This window comes from Equus przewalskii, chromosome 1, assembly GCF_037783145.1.
Source record: "Equus przewalskii isolate Varuska chromosome 1, EquPr2, whole genome shotgun sequence".
Lineage (NCBI taxonomy): Eukaryota > Metazoa > Chordata > Mammalia > Perissodactyla > Equidae > Equus > Equus przewalskii.
In genome coordinates, this window is record NC_091831.1 from 71,442,189 (window position 1) to 71,459,053 (window position 16,865).

Below are 16,865 nucleotides of genomic sequence, written 5' to 3' on the forward strand. Positions count from 1 at the left end.
GTCAGGCGGGGGCGTGGCGAGGCTGGGGTGGGGCCCTGACTGCAGCCACACAGCAGGTCTTTGCTTAGCTCAGGGCAGAGCCAGGCTCCTCCCAGCCCACACCTGACACCGCAACAAAACCAGCCTCCTGGGTCTCCCAGCATTTCCCCATACAAAGCGTGCTCACTTCCACTCTCTGATGTGATCCTCAAAATTGCCCAAGGTCACTATCTTCCATTTATAATCATAAAGCTAGGGAGGGAGTGAGAGACCCCAGTGAGTCTGGGGCTGGACTGGGACTCAGGTCCCTGTGGTCTCCTGAGTCTGTTTCAGCACAGGTGACCCACCTCCAGTCTGCTCCCACTCAGCCGCCCTCGGTAATCCATCAGGGCCCTCTGCCTCATCATCTCCCACTATCCTTAACCCCTGCCTTCGTGAAAAGGCCCCCGGGGTGGGTGGCAGGTCAAGAAGCTTAGATATGTCTAAGGGTGGGGTCCTTTTTGCGCTGGGCCCCAGTGGCTGCCAGGAGTGGAGGGGGCACGAGAACCAACCACAGAAACTGGCAAAACCACTGGGACAACAGGAGATGGCCCTAAACATGACGTTCTGAAGAGGATGTATCCACAGCCGCTCCACTAGGAGAGAGCAGTATGTTAAATCATATGCATGCCGTAACTGCAAGGAAACTTTAAAAAGTGCTTAAGAGAAACATTTTAGAAAGAACTGCACCAAAATGCTAAGCACTACTTGTTAAGGGAAGACTCGGTCCCTCCTCTCTATCACTTATTTTCTTTGATGGATACTTATTACTTTATTTTTTCCACTTCTAATCATTATTTTCCAATGACAAATACAAGATAAGCTCTAGCAAAGCTACTTGCTGAGTAAAAAGTGGAAGCACTCCCAGCCTCTCCCCACAGAGGGCGCCACGGTTAACTGCTGCCTGCGTTTACAGGCTTGCAAATTTCCGTCAATGAAGATTTGTTTTTGAACATACAGAGCCACGTGAGACCAATATTTCTGCAAACCACTTTTTCACTTAACAATCCACCAGGAATGTCTTCCAAGTCAGCACATGTAGATTTACCTGGCATTACTCTTACATTAGTAGAAAACATGTTATAAAGTTACCAAGAAGGGAGAGGTTAAAAAAGAGGGCTCAGGGAGCCCACCAGCCCTGCCTGTGTTCCACTCTCCCACAGCCCCAGCCTCTCAGGCCCTGTGCCTGGGCCTCCCCCACTCCGTGTACAGTTAGCCCAGGGAGGGGCTGTCACCCACTCCCAGCCCTGCTTGCAATCCTCTAAACAGAGTGCCCCATCCTGGGTCCCCTGGGTCTCCACGCCCCTCCTCAGGCAGGCAGCAGGCCTCACCTGGGCAAAGCGGCGGGCCCGCCTGCTCACGGTGAAGGAGTAAGCGCTGGGCAAGCGCAGGCTGACGGGCAGCACAGACACGTTGAAGTGGAGGAGGAGGATGCCCTCACCAGGGCCCTGGAAGTCCGAGTCGTTGACTAGCACGGCCAGCTGCAGCTCGCGGCTCTCCGAGATGGGGAGGCTCCTATTCAGAACCAGCCCTGCGGGTGGGGGCACGGTGATGACTGCCTAGCTGGTCCGGGCCTGGGGCCACTCCCCCGTGCCAATGCATACCTCCTCCCAGATGCATATCCTGCACACACATGCACACTTGTGCAAACATATACTTTCACACGCACAGATAACAGACCTGGCAGGCAAGGCTAAGTTAGAACCACCAGTTGAACGTTAGCTGTTGTGCTGAGCTGGAAGTCCAGAGAACCCTTCTCAGCTGCGAGGTAATGTGTCTTTGTGTGCATGTGTGTGTGTGTTTGTGGGGGGTGGGCACACACGAGGTAAAGACCCACCACCACTGAGGCCCTGGAAAGACTGTTTTGGCCCTCCAGTTCCCCCAGAGAACTCTCAACAGCAGCAGCCTCCAGTGGACCCGTGGACTCCACAGGTCTCCAGTGCCTGGGAGCTGACACACTTCTGTGTACCTGCCACGTGCCAAGGCTATGGTTCTGGTTTAGTAGAGATAGAAGGATTGGGGGAGGGGAATCTGGTACGCACGATGTATGGATCAGCTAAGCAGAAAGGAATAAATGTACCAGTGATCCTGGGTTCCCCTAAAAGCAGATCCTAAAATCCAAGTGCAACTGGGGTATTTGGAAGGTGATCCCAGAAGACATGGGCAGGAGGGCACGGGAGGGAGGCAAGGCAGCTGGTGAAGATGCCCATCCCACAGGTGAGCATGGTGGGCACCTGGAGCTTAGCCCTGCGGGTGCATTCCAGAAGCCAAACAGGACAGTCACCTCAGAATCCTCCTACTCGAGGGCATGGGGCTGCTATTGTACACCAACTCCTGTTAATAGAGAGCTGCTGGTGGGGGGAGCAATGATCCCCTGGCACTCGGGCACCTGGGGGGCGGCAAAACAGGTGCCAGGGGCAAGAAAGGCCTCAGGCAATGACATAGGTGTTTGCAGTGAGCCCTGGTGTGGTCAGCATGGGGAGGTGTGGTGGGGGTCCTGCCAGGGTTGGCCATAGGGTAGTTCAGGGAGAGAGGACAGCCCATGAAATCCCACCAAGGTGGCCACAGTGAGCCCAACAGAGATAAGGAAGGGCTGGGTGGAGGGGAGGAAGGGGCGGCTGCCTGGGGCTCAGAGGACCAGGACAGGTGACTGTGTGTGCAGGGAGCTGTCCTGCCAAGAACAGTTCCCTGGGGAGCCCAGCCAGGCCATGCCTGGCCCCTCTTACTGTAGTCATGCACGGTGGCCCGCACAAAGCTGCCGTTGGCCTGGACCAAAGTCTCATTGGGCAAGTGCTCTACACGGAAGGTCTGGAGGGCCCAGGCGTCCCCAGGGAGCAGCGTGCTTGTGTACCGCCTCAGGAGCTCCCCAGACGCCGGCACTACATCCGCATCGAAGACACGTAGTGTGGCCACCACAGTGCCCTGCAGAGAACAGGGGTGCCAGTCAGACCCGGTGAGAGAGACCCCTCAGAGCTCCTGAAGCCCAAGACCACGGGAGGACGTGTGCCCCACAGGTGGAGCAGGTGTGCGCAGTCAGAGCTAGCTCTAGAGACAGGGTGACCTGGTTCAAGTTCCCATGGCACCCCTCACCAGCCTGGCCCGGTCACCCTCCCTAGGCCACTGTGCCTCACCTGAGCAACAGGTGTGACAGACATCTTCCTGTCAGGATGGACTAGAGCAGATGCCCTGGTACCCTGCTGGCAGGCCTCATCCAGGTCCCCCCAGAGCAGAGTGAGTACCCCTACTCTCCCCTGAGGAAGCTGGGCGCCCAGGGTGGAGGGATTAGCTTAGTGTCATGCAGCCATACATGGCAGAGCCAGGACCCACACCCAGGTGTACACCAGAACGCTCTCCTCCAAGCATCTTCTGTATACCAGGCTGGAGGGATCACGAGGAAGACTGAGCAAAGTCACAGGGTACCTCTGCTCTCTCTGCTAACCGGCGTCCCTGCTGTCACCCCAAGGCGGCCCTGCCAAGCTCATGCGACATTTCTCCACAAGATGTATTTTTCTCCTGCCCGCCAGCCCATCCACCAGACCTGCTCCTGGGGTGCCCAGAGATGCAGGCAAAGATAACACCCTACAGCCGCGCCCTCCCACTGTAGTCAGCCGGCTGCAGGATTGCCCAAGGCCCAGCAGGTGGCAGTCACGCTCCATCTGCGCGGACCAGAGAGGGGCGGGGAGGCGTAGGGCGATCCCCGCTGGATCCACTGCCTTTCCACTCCCAAGTACCCTCCAGAACATCAAGGGCCCTCCCTTGAGGGCCTGATAGGCCGGCTCCCGGCACATGTCCTCTCCCCTCTTCGGGGCAGAGCGCCGCGCCCGCTCGGTGGCACAGGTGCGTCCCCAGACTAGCGTCCATGGGCCTTGCCGGCCTGGTCACACACAGGCTGGGCACCCAGGGGCTCGGCCTGCCAGGTCAGCGGTCAACTGGGTGCCAACGGGCTGGCCTCCTCTGTCCCCTTCAGCTGCCTTGGAGGCGGACAGAAAACCCCGACAGACGGACGGACAAATGAAAGACAAATAACCAAAAGGATTGTGGGCCACGTGGCTGGATGGTGGGATGGCCAGATGAACAGACCAAGGATAAATGGCAGATGGAGAGGCAGACACCGACCAGACAGACGGATGGCCCACAACAGACAAGCACACGAGCTGCTAGGCACCTCCTTCCGCTTGAACTCCACCACGGCGCTGGCAGTATCAACGCCCCCGAGGAAGGTGGGCGCTGAGTCGTCCTCATCGTACACAGTCACGAGGAAGGGCACCATCACCTCCTCCTCGCGCGCACGGATGCGCACCGTGCATACGGCCACCAGCTCGTACTTCTCCCGCCGCTCGCGGTCCAGGGCCCAGCGCGTGCTCACTTCCAGGCTGTCCGGGGCACAGCGGAATGGCAGACTCTCCCCTGCACACGAAGCAGACAAGGCACCCCAGCATGACCCGTGGGCTGGGGATAGGGTGAGCTGCCCAGCTCAGGGGCCCACTAGGAGTGGTGGCATGGGAGGGGTCTTTGTGGACAGCTGGGGTGCATGCTGGCCGCGGGCCCGCGCTCCCGAGGGCCCTGCCCTCCCAGACTCCTTGGCTCCGCCGGGGCACAGCACTCCAGTCTGCAGCGATGACTGTACTGAGCTTTGCTGTGGCTGCAGCCTTCACTGGCACAGATGGGGAAGAACTGGGACCAGGAGGCCTGCGACAGGTCCTCAGCCTGATCACCCCAGGAGGGCTGTGTCCCCCTTCACGCGTCTTGCCTCGGCTGTGGGGAGGGGTGGCACCAGCTCAGCCAGGCTGCAGGCCCAGAGATTCAACTCCAGCATTTGCTGGTTTTTGAAAAAATGTTAGGATTTTTTTTTTTTTTTTAATATGGAAGCAATATGTGCTCATTTTAGAGATGGGAGAAATAAAGGCACAATACCACCCTTGAAAACAAACACAGTGGATACTGGTGTATGATTTTACGTTAACACAAATATTTCCACCTGCCTGGTTCAAATCCCTGCTCTACACCTCATGGCTGTGTGGCCCCAGGCTGGTTGTTCTGTCTCTCTGTGCCTCCATTTCCTCACTAGAAGATGGGATGATGAAGGCAATGGTGCCTGTTCCTCCCCAGGCACACTTGTAGGTTTAGTCACTCTCGTATCTTCCCACAACTGGGTGAAGGCAGGACCAGTAACCAACACACTCTTCGCCCCAAGCCTGTCCTGGAATTCATCCTCCAGACATAACCCAGAAAAGGGGAAATGCTGAAGGCCTGAAGGTCAACACTGACCACCCTCACAGCCGACCACGGGACATCACATACATCTCACATCAGTGCCACACGTTACATGTGGATTACACATATGGGAACTGCTTATCATAGAAAGTTTCCCTCTATTGTTTATGGTTACAAAAACATGCTCAACAAAATTTAATTATGTACTTTTTAGTGAAAAAGGGCAGCATGCTAAACCCCATGCTTTGCCGGCAACCTTGCACAGACACCTATCCCTGCCACAGGGCAGGTGAAAGGATGCTGCGGGCAGGACTGACTTCTCACTTTACGGAGATTTTCTTTAGCGTTATCACCGTGTATGCAATAAAACTGGTGTGAATCCAGCTTCTACCTCCTAGCAGTCCAGGTAGTAAGTGCTCCTTTTGAGTCCCAGTTCCTTGCCTTTTTTAAACGGTTTAATGGCACCTCACATGTGGCTGCTCAGCTGCCTTCTTTCTTCCCCACTGGGATCCAACTCTCTCCCCGTGCCCCACACCTGTGCTCTTGGCCTCCTCAGGACCATCTTGAGGCAGGGTCATCTTGTGGTAAGGTTGGCTGTCCTTGCAGCTGCTCAGGCAGAATCCTGGAGCCAAGCTTGGTTTCCTCTTTCCCTCAACACCCCACATCCAACTTATCATGAAATCCTTCTGGGTCTTCCTTCAAAACATGCCCAGGAGCTGCCTGCTTCTCATTGCCCCGTGGCTTCCACCCTCGGCCCAGTCCTTATCCTCTTGCTCAGGGATTTCTCACATAGTGTCCTGTTTCCCTCCTCCCACCCTAAACTGCCCCACCCCAAATCATTCCTAACACAGTAGCCAGACTAATCCTTAAAGGAAAATCAGGAACTGTCAATACTTCCCCGCCCCAAAAGCCTTCCATGACTCCCTAGTCCCTCAGTGGGAACTTGCCTCCTCCTCAGGAGCTTCTCTGCCCTCGTTGGCCTCCACCCTCCCCTGTCGCTCACTCCATTTTGGCTACGGGGTCCCCATTTGGTGCTCTCGAAGGAGCTAGCCCTGCTTGCCTGGTGCCCTCCCACCTTTGCTCCTGTGCCCCCTTCCCCAGCCACTCGAATGAAGACAGTGGTCTCCACTGCTCCACGCCCTCTCAGCTTTACTTCAGAGGCCACCCGATTTCCTTAGCACGTGCATGGTCTCCATCTCCCACAGGAATGGAAGCTCCAGGCAGGCAGGATTTTGGCCTGATTTGTTCACCGTCACATCTTTGGCCCCTAGAACAGAACCTGGTCCATGAAAGTCACACAAGAGATATTTCTGGAACGTTAAATGAATGGATGGTGTGGTGGTGAAGAGTAAACAGATGGCTCATGTCGAGGGTTTGCAGCGCCATGCCTGGGACGCAGCAGGCACCAAGGAATGGCCCAGTGAGGCCGGCACTCACCTCCCAGGAGCCTGTAGGCCACGCTGACGTTGGGGCAGAGGAACTGCACGGGCAGCAGGCGGAACTGGTGGAAGGTGCCAGGAGGCCTGTTCTCCCGAACGCGGAAGGAGAGGCCTGTCTCGGGGAAGCAGAGCTCCCGGGGTTTGAGGGAGCCACAAGCTGGGAAGGAGGTGTTGATGAAGGAGAAGTACACACGGGCACAGCCTGGCCACTGGCACTCGCCCTCACGCAGGGACGTGGGCGACAGAAAGACCTGGAGGTAGACGGTGAGCAGGGGGAAGCCCCCATCTGCAGAGAGAGAAGAAGTCAGGCCGGTGGGGCATCAGTCACCCCTGCCGGGTGCTGCGGAACGGGACAGAGCGGGCAGGAGTTCCAGGGCTGCTGTAAAGCTCAGTCCTCACCATGGTCCACAGGGCTCCACTGGGCTCTCTGCCCAGGCCTGCCACCTTCCGCTTGCCCCCAAGCACCCCGGACCCAGGGTCTGTCTTTGCCTCAGGGCCCTGTGGCTCTGCTCCCTCTGCCTGGAGGTGCCTTACAGGCCGACCCCTCTTGTCATTCAGGTCTCAGCTCAAATACCCTCCTCAGCGCCCTGAGCCCTGGGTCTAATGCTCCCCCAGGATGCCCCCAGTCACATCACTGCGCCTCTCAGAGGGGTGCCCGGAGCCCCGGCTCTAACACCAGGTCAAGAGCTTCCCCAGGGCTGGCTCCTACCTTGTGTGATGACCAGCAGCCCACCCTCCTCTCACCCTCCCCAGGCGCTTTCATCCTGACGCGTCTGCAGAGACATACCCCATGGCCAGACTTCCCCAGCACCTAGAGGGGGACTTCCAGGAAATTCCATCATGGAGGCACCACAGCGGACTCTCCCTCCAACAGAGTCTGGACCCCAGCGGGGGTTGGGGAGGCTCTTCCTGCGCTCTCTCTCTATCTCAGCCCTACGTTGTGGCTGCTTCTCACACCTGCCCTTCCCGTATTCATTAGAGTTCTCCTTGCTTTTCACTAGCCTGTCCTTCGTTGCTTCAATCCCTGCTGTAGTTACTAATTCTCTACTCAAACTTTCTCTGCTCAGGTTACTGTGTGGTTTCTCCCCTGACTGGATCCGACAAGTGCATGAGGCCACTCTCCAATCACAAACAGAACAGGTGTCCTGTGAAACACAGACCCTCAGCAATTCCACTCTGGCCTCCCTGCCAAGGACTTTAGTGCTTCAAGTTCCTCACGGGGGCTCGAGATGAAGATTGTGGCAACTGTGTGTGTGGAACCAAGACCCATCTCAGATGCTACGTCCTCCAGGAACCCTCTGGGGTGACCTGGTGGGTGGCCCATCATGTGACCCTGGCTTTACTTGGCAGATGGGTGCAGTCATTTTGCCCCTTCTGGGCAGTGCTGTCAACTCTTCATTCACAGGCATGCACAAGGGGGCTCAGGGCTGGTTTGAGGGTCCAGTGAGGCCATGTCTCCGGAGGAGGTGCTCAGAGGTGGGGCAGACTACTTAGGTGTGTGATCACCATTTCATGCCACAAGGCAGAACTCTGCTCCATGCCCCACCTTGTCCCCCAGGACCAGGGTCACACATGGCCTTTGCTCTGGCTCTGACCCCTGCTCTAAGAAGCTGGCTAGGTCTTCCTTCTGCTCCCCTTTCCTCCTTGGCACCAGGTCCAAGTCCCCACAGGCACCAAGGGCAGCTTGTTGCTGATGGGAAGACAGGCTTTGTATGGAAAGTGCTGCTTCTCCAGCAAGTTCCAGATCATTTGCTAAATCAAAACCTTGGGATTTTTCCAGCCCCTCTTAACCCCTCTCACAACCCTAAATAAGTCGTTGTTAACCCAACTGGAAAAGGGATCTGGGTCTAGCATGGAAAAAGTACCCAAATCCTTCACACGGATTCTCCAAAATCCCAACAGCCTCAGAAGGCCCAGGGTTATCAGTGGCCCCCACACTCATCCTGGCTCCCTCGCCAAGCTGGACACAGAGGCAGGCCGGCCTCATCCCACTGCTTCCACTCTCACACAGCAGGAGTCCTGGGGAAACCACCCTCTGAGCCTCGGTGTGACATGGGCTGTTGGGGGATGAGACAAGGGGAGGTGGGTGGGATCCGGGCTGCTTCCTTACTGCGGACGCTGAGCTGCTCCCAGGAGCTGTGGTCCAGGCTCTGGTTAAGGTAAAGAAGACCCGTGTCCTCCTGGATGCGGATCCAGTCATTCTCGTGCAGCCGCGTACGGTAGGCACCATAGAGGTGTTGTCCCAGGCGGAAGGTGGGCACCTCCTCAGGGACATCACGCAGGGCGTGGACATAGAGCAGGGGTGTGCCGGCCGGCTGGTCCACATACAGCTTCTCCCAGTAAGCATCCCTTGAGAAGTAGAGTCCCAGAGGGGCTGCAGGAAGCAGGGAAGCGCGTGAGGGAGGGAGGGGTGGTGACAGAGCCCAAGGATGCTCCCAGGCAGACACTCCCCAGCGGCTTTATTTCACACTTTGACAAAAGCGTTTTGTAGACGTCCCCCCCTCCCCCAAAAGATCACTAATTTAAAACTGTGACCTTAGTAGGATCTTCTCATCTGTAGTCCTAAGAACATCAACACACAATTATTTGTATAGCTAAATGCTAGCTGAAAATACACTGCTTTAAAATGGAAACATAAAAAGGAGGAAGCGAAGGCATTATACAACCATTGCACAACCAATCTCAATTACCTGTTTGACAAGCACATGAGCACACAGAGCCAGGAGTTCCCCCAGGCTTCTGAACACAGCACCTGGAGCCAGAGTTTTCAAGCTTATAAGATGCTGGCAGACAAGGCAAGCAAGCAATACTTGCCCAAAATGAATAAGGGACTTTAATAAATCTTCATCTGAAGTTAAGCACACTCCTACCATCTGATCCAGAAATTCCACTCCATTTATCCAAGAGAAACGGAAATATATGTCCATCAAATGACTATTCACAAATGGCAGTGTTGTTCATAGCCAAGAACTGGAAACAGCCCAGATGCCCTTCAGGACAGGAATGGACAAGCAAACTGTGGTCTCTCACACTGCGGAATCTTATGCAGCAATGAAAAGGGATGAACCATCCATACCCACAACAACCTGGACAGATCTCATTGACGTCATGCTAAATGGAAGAAGCCAAGCACAAAAGAATACACGTGGCATGATTCTAGACTGATTTTAGGTGACAGAAACCAGACCGGCTACCTGTTGGGGGTCAGGGGAGGCACAGACTGGGAAGGGCAGGAGGGAATGTTCTGGGGAATGTAAAGATTCCATATCCTGATAGGGGTGTGGGTCACATGGGCACATCCATTTGTCAATGATGTGCAGCCAAGATTTGTGCATTTCAGTCTATGTAAATTTTGCCTAAAGAACTGGGCACTGAGGAGCCATGGGTAGAGCTGTAAATGCCAGGAGGAAGGCCGATGCGGACCATGGCTGTGCTGGGCGAGCCCATGCAGGAGCTCATCCTACGACTCTGATGACTTCGTGTATGTTCAGCATTTTTCATAATAAAAAACTTTTAAAAATAGTAAGAATTTCTTAGAAGATGGATAAATAGGCAAAAAATGCTTAAAAACCATCAAAAATTTGCAAATATACTCTATAATGCACAAAAAAAATACCCACACACAAAGCAAACACTACAAATACTGCATTTGTGTGTAATCAATTTCTCTTTTCAATCACCTACATCCCACTTTCCTCACGGCCGTGAGGGTGAGCAGCAGGTCGTCTGCAGACAGCCCTGGGGCCACCTGGGTCCTCAAGGACACACTCAGGTATGGGAAACAATCAAGTGCCAACTGCAGTCAGATGAAGAGAACAGGTAAGACTTTCAGGATCCCAAAGTGGCAAAACAGTAAGAGAACTGGAAGGCTGCTTGCACTGAGGAATGTTTCCCAAGGATGACCTCAAAGGCAGCCAACCTCAAAGGCAGCCAGGCTGGGAACAACAACTTGGAGGGAAGTGTGCCTTTGGTCCTGTCTGCCCCAGTGTGGATGCTGCCCTGCCAGATTGGCCTGGCCACCAAGGAGGGAGGGGAAGGAAGAGAGAGAGAGAAAAGAGAGGGAGGGAAGGAGGGAGGGAGGGAAGAGAAAGAAAGGGAAGGAGGCAGGGAGACAGAGAGAGGAGGAGAGAGAGAGAGGGAGCGAGAGGAGGGAGCAGAGATGCTCTGGTTAAGCCAAAGACCTGGCCCAAAAGGGACACTAACAACACTCCTCATCATCGAGGCTCTTGAGACAAGACAGGAGCACTCCCTGTGGGTGTCTCCCCACCCACAGAGAGGGGAGGGACAGCTGCAGAGGGGTCCCTGATGGAGTTTGGCAGCCACTTCCTACCAGGAATGTGCCAGAGCCCCTACTTGGGAGAGTAACTTTGGGCCTGCCCTCCTTAGCAGGGCCACCCAGCTTCCCTCACAGAAATCAGAGGGGTGCCCAGCCCATGGCATCGCCCCACTGCACCCAGCATGGCACCCAAGCACAGCAGAGTCTGGGAAGGCAGACTCAGAAGGGGGATCAGAGCCAGGCACAGCACTGCAGCCCCATAACACGGGCCTCAATCACAAGCAACAGTCAAGTTTCCTTTTCCTCCAACATTCCATGAAGGTTCTGAGTCAGAGGGTCCAGGGGAGCTCTGGTGGGGGGCTGGGAAAGGGGCCAGGAAGCTGATGCTCACTGTCCCATGGACAGGAAGACTTAGTCTCCCTTCCCTCCACCATGACCCACCCTCATGACCTTCTCAGAGGGGCTGGCCCACTGCAGTCTTGGCTGCCTCTCACAGGTCGGGTCGGGGGTGAGCACAGCCCCGCTGGACGGCTCTGGGAGGCTCTTGCCTCTAAGAGAGCACAAGGCCAAACCCCCAGGGACACGCACTTATCCTCCATCCTGCCCACAGTTCCAGACGAGGAGTTGTTGGGATCATCGCTTTGCAGATACAGACACTGAGGCAGAAAGAATAAAAAGTCATTCTGTTTGCTCAAGGGTACACACACAGACAAGAGAACTGCAACTCGTAAAGCTGCCTTTCCAGAGGCACATCCTTCACCAGCCCACTCAGCTCATGTCACAGCGGGCGAGCCCGCAGCAGCGTGCCCTTCACCCTCAGCTGACTTGGCCTGGGGCCCCGCTGAGGTGGCCCTGCCTGCCGGGAGAGGCTCTGCCCCACCACCAAGACCTGAGGGATCAGGAACACCAGCTAGCAGTGGAAGGCATCCCTGAAGTGTCTCGAAGTTTACCTTTCTGGTCACAAAGAGACTGTAACTCCTAGAGGCCTCAAAGGGTGGTGGCTGGGGGCAGCCCAGGCTTGGTACATCACACCCGTTGGGAGAGGGTTTAGCCAGTACCAGCACTGCTGACCTCCTCCCCACCCTGGCAGAAGGTCGTGCACCAACCACCAGTGATCTGAGGTGCTCCCAGTGGGCCCAACTCCCAGAGCCGCAGGGAACTCTGCTGGGGGCGGGCAGGGTGGGTATGGGCCACAAGACAGCACCCAGACCAGGGAAGCCTGTGGCTCCAGAGCCTGCCAGGCCCCCAGCTCTCCTCAGTGTGCCTGACCCCTTCACAGTGAGGCGTGGTCTGTGCTCTTGCCCTCAGAGCACCAGCCAGTGGATGCTGTGTGACGACCAAGTTTTTGTCATGAGAGGCAACCCAATTTCTGCTGGCTGGTTCTCTCAGGACACACATCCTGGCCCTGGGCAGCTGTATAAGAACTGGCTGCCCTTGGGGCCACCAGCCAGGAGGGCCTTGTGGGGGCAGCTGTGGTGACACTTAGGGGCTTCAGAAGAGCAGATGGGTGTTGTCAGGGGGGAGATGCTCCACCCAGAGAGCCCCACCTGCCAGTAGATAGGAACAGAACCAGAACAAGGCTCCTCATCTCGGGGGGCCTCCTTGAGTGCACACTTTTAGTGGTCCAGGCACTGGGAGGTGGGATGGGCCCGAGCTCCTGAGAGCCCCCACCTCCACGATAGTCCAGTCCCTGCGACACAGAACACATGTGCAGGGGAGAATGGGCCCTGCCAGCGCTCATCTCACGGAGCCCAGCCCTACAAGATCCACGTGGGGCCCAGTCTGCTGCTGCCAAAACGGATTTGTGGCTCCGGCAATGATTATGAGCAGAAACAGATTTAAACGCACTTAAAATGCCTCCCAGGTGGTCCCTGCAGTAGGGCATGGCCGCCTTAATGCTCCTCCTTGTCACAAACACTTTTAGATAGAAAAACACATGGTCCAAGGCTGGGAACTGAGGAGGTGGGTGAAGGACCGGCCTTGGGAGGCAGAAGCCTGGGCAGTCCCAAAGGGCCCTACACTTGGTTTAATGTTATCACTGTCTTGAAATTCTTCATAATTCTAGATCAAGGGGCCCCCATCTTTATTCTATACTGGGCCCCACAAATGATGTAGCCCATCCCAGTGGGTGAAAGAGGAGAGGCCAGGATGGGCCGTGGGTGTCCAGTTTTATAGGCCTGTGCAGCCTCTACAGCAGGCTGGCCTCCACTGGGCCTCAGTTTCTCCAACTGTGAACAAAAGGAGGGCATGCTAGGAAGAGGAGGAGCAGTCAGTGCAGGTGCAGACAGGCTTCACCTTTGCACAGGTATGTACCGTACGAAGCTCTCACTTCAGATTTACAACTGCTGTGTGCTTCACTACCCCATTTCACAGTTAAGAACACTGAGGCTGGGAGGGGAGAAGCCTTAACGATGTCAAACAGCTGGAGGTTCTATGTCTTGGGGTCTGGTACAATGGCTAACAAAGTGGCAGCGGAAGTCAGGTTAAGGGCAGACACTGAGCCCACCAGGAGGCCCACTGCCCCTCACTGTTGGCACCTTTCTTCTGGGGGGCTCAGACCTGCCTCTGATGAGAGCTGCCCCTGGCACTTTGGCTAGGTCAGCACAGCAGGACTTGTAAAGACTTTCCCACCCCCGCCTTCCACCTCTGAATGCCACAGGGTGACAGAATCCTTCCCCCACACTTAGTGTAACGTTTCTGCCTGGACAGGCTTGGCCAGAGTCATGCCCAGTGGCTCCTCGTGGTTCTGGGTCCTCAGGATGCCCTGGTGCCCTGGTACCACGCCGAGAGGTGAGGAGCCGGCCTTTCCTCACACAGGACGGGCTAGTCCTGCATGGCTCATGGCACACCTGCCAAAGGCCCAAGTCACTGCTAACGTTCAGAGAGACCCCAGGAACCCTCATGCCCCGTGGTGTGTGCGTGCGAGCGCACACACACACAGGCATGCAGGAGATGGAAACAGACACTGAGGCCACCAGCCCAAGACCCCATCTGCTCCACTCTGCCCAATCCCAGCAGGGAAAAGAGGATGAACGTTCAACAGGGGTGAAGTGCTGTCCTGCTCCCAGCAAAGCCTCCTCCAACAGCTCCTTTACAGGTAAACCCACCGTGGTGGCTGTGCCTTCGCCGCTGGACACGATGGTTTCATCCTGGGCAAGCAGCTGCTCGGCCAGGATTTTGCTTCTCCCTTTACCTTCTCATAGCCTGGCAAGGCAGTTTCCCATGCTCCATCCTTGGGTGGGATGTTTAATTTATTCACATTTAGATGCAGATGGAAGCAGGCCTGAGTGCATTGCTGCCTCTCATCATTCAACCCTTCACAAGAGCACATGTGGGCACACGCTCACACACGTGCTCTTACACACACTCTGTCACATGTGCACCTGTTCTCGTGCCCACACAGGACACTTTGAGTACCCTCCTACGAGTGAGCAGGAAGCAGAGCTTCGTCGGGGGAGGACGCTGCAGGTAGACAAGGGCTTTGCTTCTTCTCTGGTTAACACCTTGCTTTCTCTAGCTCCTGCTGCCTGGGCAGGAGTGTGGGGACATTTTGTGTGCTCTGCCCTGGCCACATGCCTAAAACACGCAGCCCATATCAGAGCCCAGTGATCACTTTCCAGAAGCCTCCCAGACACAGACCCCTCTGTATGCCCATCCACAGCCTGGGTTCCCCTGTGCCCTGGAGGGTCACCTCCTGGTGGCCTCTGGACTGTGGGCCAGCCCTAGCCCAGACAACCCAGCTGACTTCTCCATGCACAGTGGGCTGCAACCCAGCTCCTCCAGTGGGCTCTGACCCCAGCCTGGGGAGGGTGCTCCCTCCCTCAGCCCTCAGAGCTCTCATCACAGCTTAGTAACTCTTATGTTAACTTCTCCTGCTGTGTGGGACCTGTCTCCTGATTGCACTCAGACTGATACATATACCTCTCTCTCACACACACATACACGATTACAAACACTCATACACATATTCTCTCACACTATTACATACTCACTGTCCGTCCCGTCCCCCCCTACCCGACCCCTGTTCTCCTGCTCACTTACTGCAGATGCTCTGAGCCTGGTCCTGGCCCTGGTCCTCAGCTCACCTGAGTTCCTTCAACCTCCTTGCTGCCCTCGGTGGTGGATGTGAGCCATCTGACCACGCCAGTCCAGATGGGGCAGGTACTGCCTGGGTGGGTTCCTTGGTCTCTCACCTCACCACTGGGTCTGTCCTCACAGTGACTCACTGTGGTCACTCTGCCACGGAAATGCAGAGCCCCAAACAACTAAAAATGTCCTAGGCCTGCAACATGAGACCCGGAATTTGGGGCTTGTAAGAAAGAAAACAAGTTGTAAAGTGGTATGATCCAAGAACAGCGTGGGGTTAGCAGGAGCACCCACGTCTACGTGCAGGGCAGGCCCTTCCTGCAGAATCAACTCACCGGGCAGCCCCGGCTCCCACCCTTGACAAGTGCCAGACCATGCAGATGACAGTTTTATTATGGCCCAGCAGAATCTCCTTAACAGACGATTTCCTAATGCCATCATCTTCACTGGGAATGGAAAACAGACCCCACGACTCCTCCGGAGGGTGGCCCCCTCCCCTTGCAGGCCAGCTGTCCCTGTGGGGGGTCCCTCCAGCCCCAATCTGGGGCTCAGGCCTCAGCACTTGGCACCATCACCCTCTCAGGATGTGGCCTGTCCACCCCATGGAGCCTCCTCCCATATCCATTCACGTTTTCTCTTTATTCTAGTTGAATATTTGATAGATAGAAGGAAGACATTTTGCAGAACATTTATGTTGAAAGTAAACACTACAGCAACCACCCATGAACCCTTGGCCAACCTAACAGGACACAGCCACGCTGGCACCCTCCCGTGTCCCCACCTTCCACTCTACCTCCCTCACAGCAAACGTGAACCTGGGTCTTGCGTTTCTTTTCTTTTTTTCTTTAAATGCTTTTATCTCATTCTTGGAAGGTACTTTTGCTGGGTAGAGAATTCTGCAGGAGAGTTATTTCCTCTCAGTCCTTCAAAGACACAATTCTGCTGTCTTTTTGCTTCTGTTACTGGAGCCGAGAACTCTGTTCATTCTAATTGTCATGCCTTGGATTTCCCTTCTCTGTGGCTGCTTTTAGGACCTCCTGGCTGGTGCTCTCCAGTTTCATGTCGATTAGCCAGCTTGCTCACCTCCTGTGCTGGTTTCCTCCCCATCAGCCTATCCTCTAGGTAGGAGGAGCTCCCTGTCCTCACTCCATATTCCCCCCTACCAAATGGCAGCCAGCCCCATGGATTTAATTACCACCTCTGTGTTGCTGACCACAACATTCACCAGTCCTGACCTCGTCCTGAATGCCAGATGCCTATCTCCACCGCCTTGCTCCATCCATCCCATCTCAGTCTAACTTAGAGGACAGCCCAGCCTCCCCACCCCGGCCTGCTCCTCCCATTCTTCCCACCCCAGTCAAGGCCACCCACCTCACTGCTCAGGCCATACATTGCAGACTTACCCTGAGCCCTCCTGTCTTCTACCCCTCACACCAACCCACAGACTGCCCTCTGCTGCCCCCAGCCCTAGCTGCCATTCTCCCTTACCTCCCTCACCTGGAGGACACCATGCTGCTGAACCAATCTCCCTGGGCCCATTCTCGACCCCATAGGCCACCTGCCTCAGAACAGCCAAGGTCAGTCACATCATGTCACCCTCTGCCTGAAGCCCTCCATTAATTGTCCACTGCTTGCAGAATAAAACACTGTTCCTCACCAGGGGTCAGGCCCCATCTGCCCCCCCAACTCACCTCCTCCCCACTCTTCTGGGCACCACCTTCCAGCAACCATCGGCCAACTCCCTATATATGAGCTGAAAGAAGGAACTAATGAGTGAGCCAATGAATGAATCAATGAAGGAACAAACTAATAAATAAACGGTTTCCTGAAAA

At 55.6% G+C, this 16,865-nt stretch overlaps 1 protein-coding gene across 2 annotated transcripts in view; it reads right to left on the reverse strand.

Annotated features, from left to right (window-relative positions):
• RET (ret proto-oncogene) overlaps positions 1-16,865 on the reverse strand; it is a 54,559-nt gene that overhangs the window by 20,107 nt on the left and 17,587 nt on the right. The window contains exons 2-6 of one of the 2 annotated variants that reach the window (XM_008519603.2): positions 8,782-9,045; positions 6,670-6,957; positions 4,184-4,425; positions 2,745-2,940; positions 1,350-1,549 (exon numbers count right to left, since the gene is read on the reverse strand). In XM_008519603.2, the coding sequence (XP_008517825.2) occupies positions 1,350-1,549; positions 2,745-2,940; positions 4,184-4,425; positions 6,670-6,957; positions 8,782-9,045 (1,190 nt within the window). The remainder of the gene's footprint in view (positions 1-1,349; positions 1,550-2,744; positions 2,941-4,183; positions 4,426-6,669; positions 6,958-8,781; positions 9,046-16,865) is intronic. The other variant, XM_070567363.1, reaches the window with a different exon arrangement.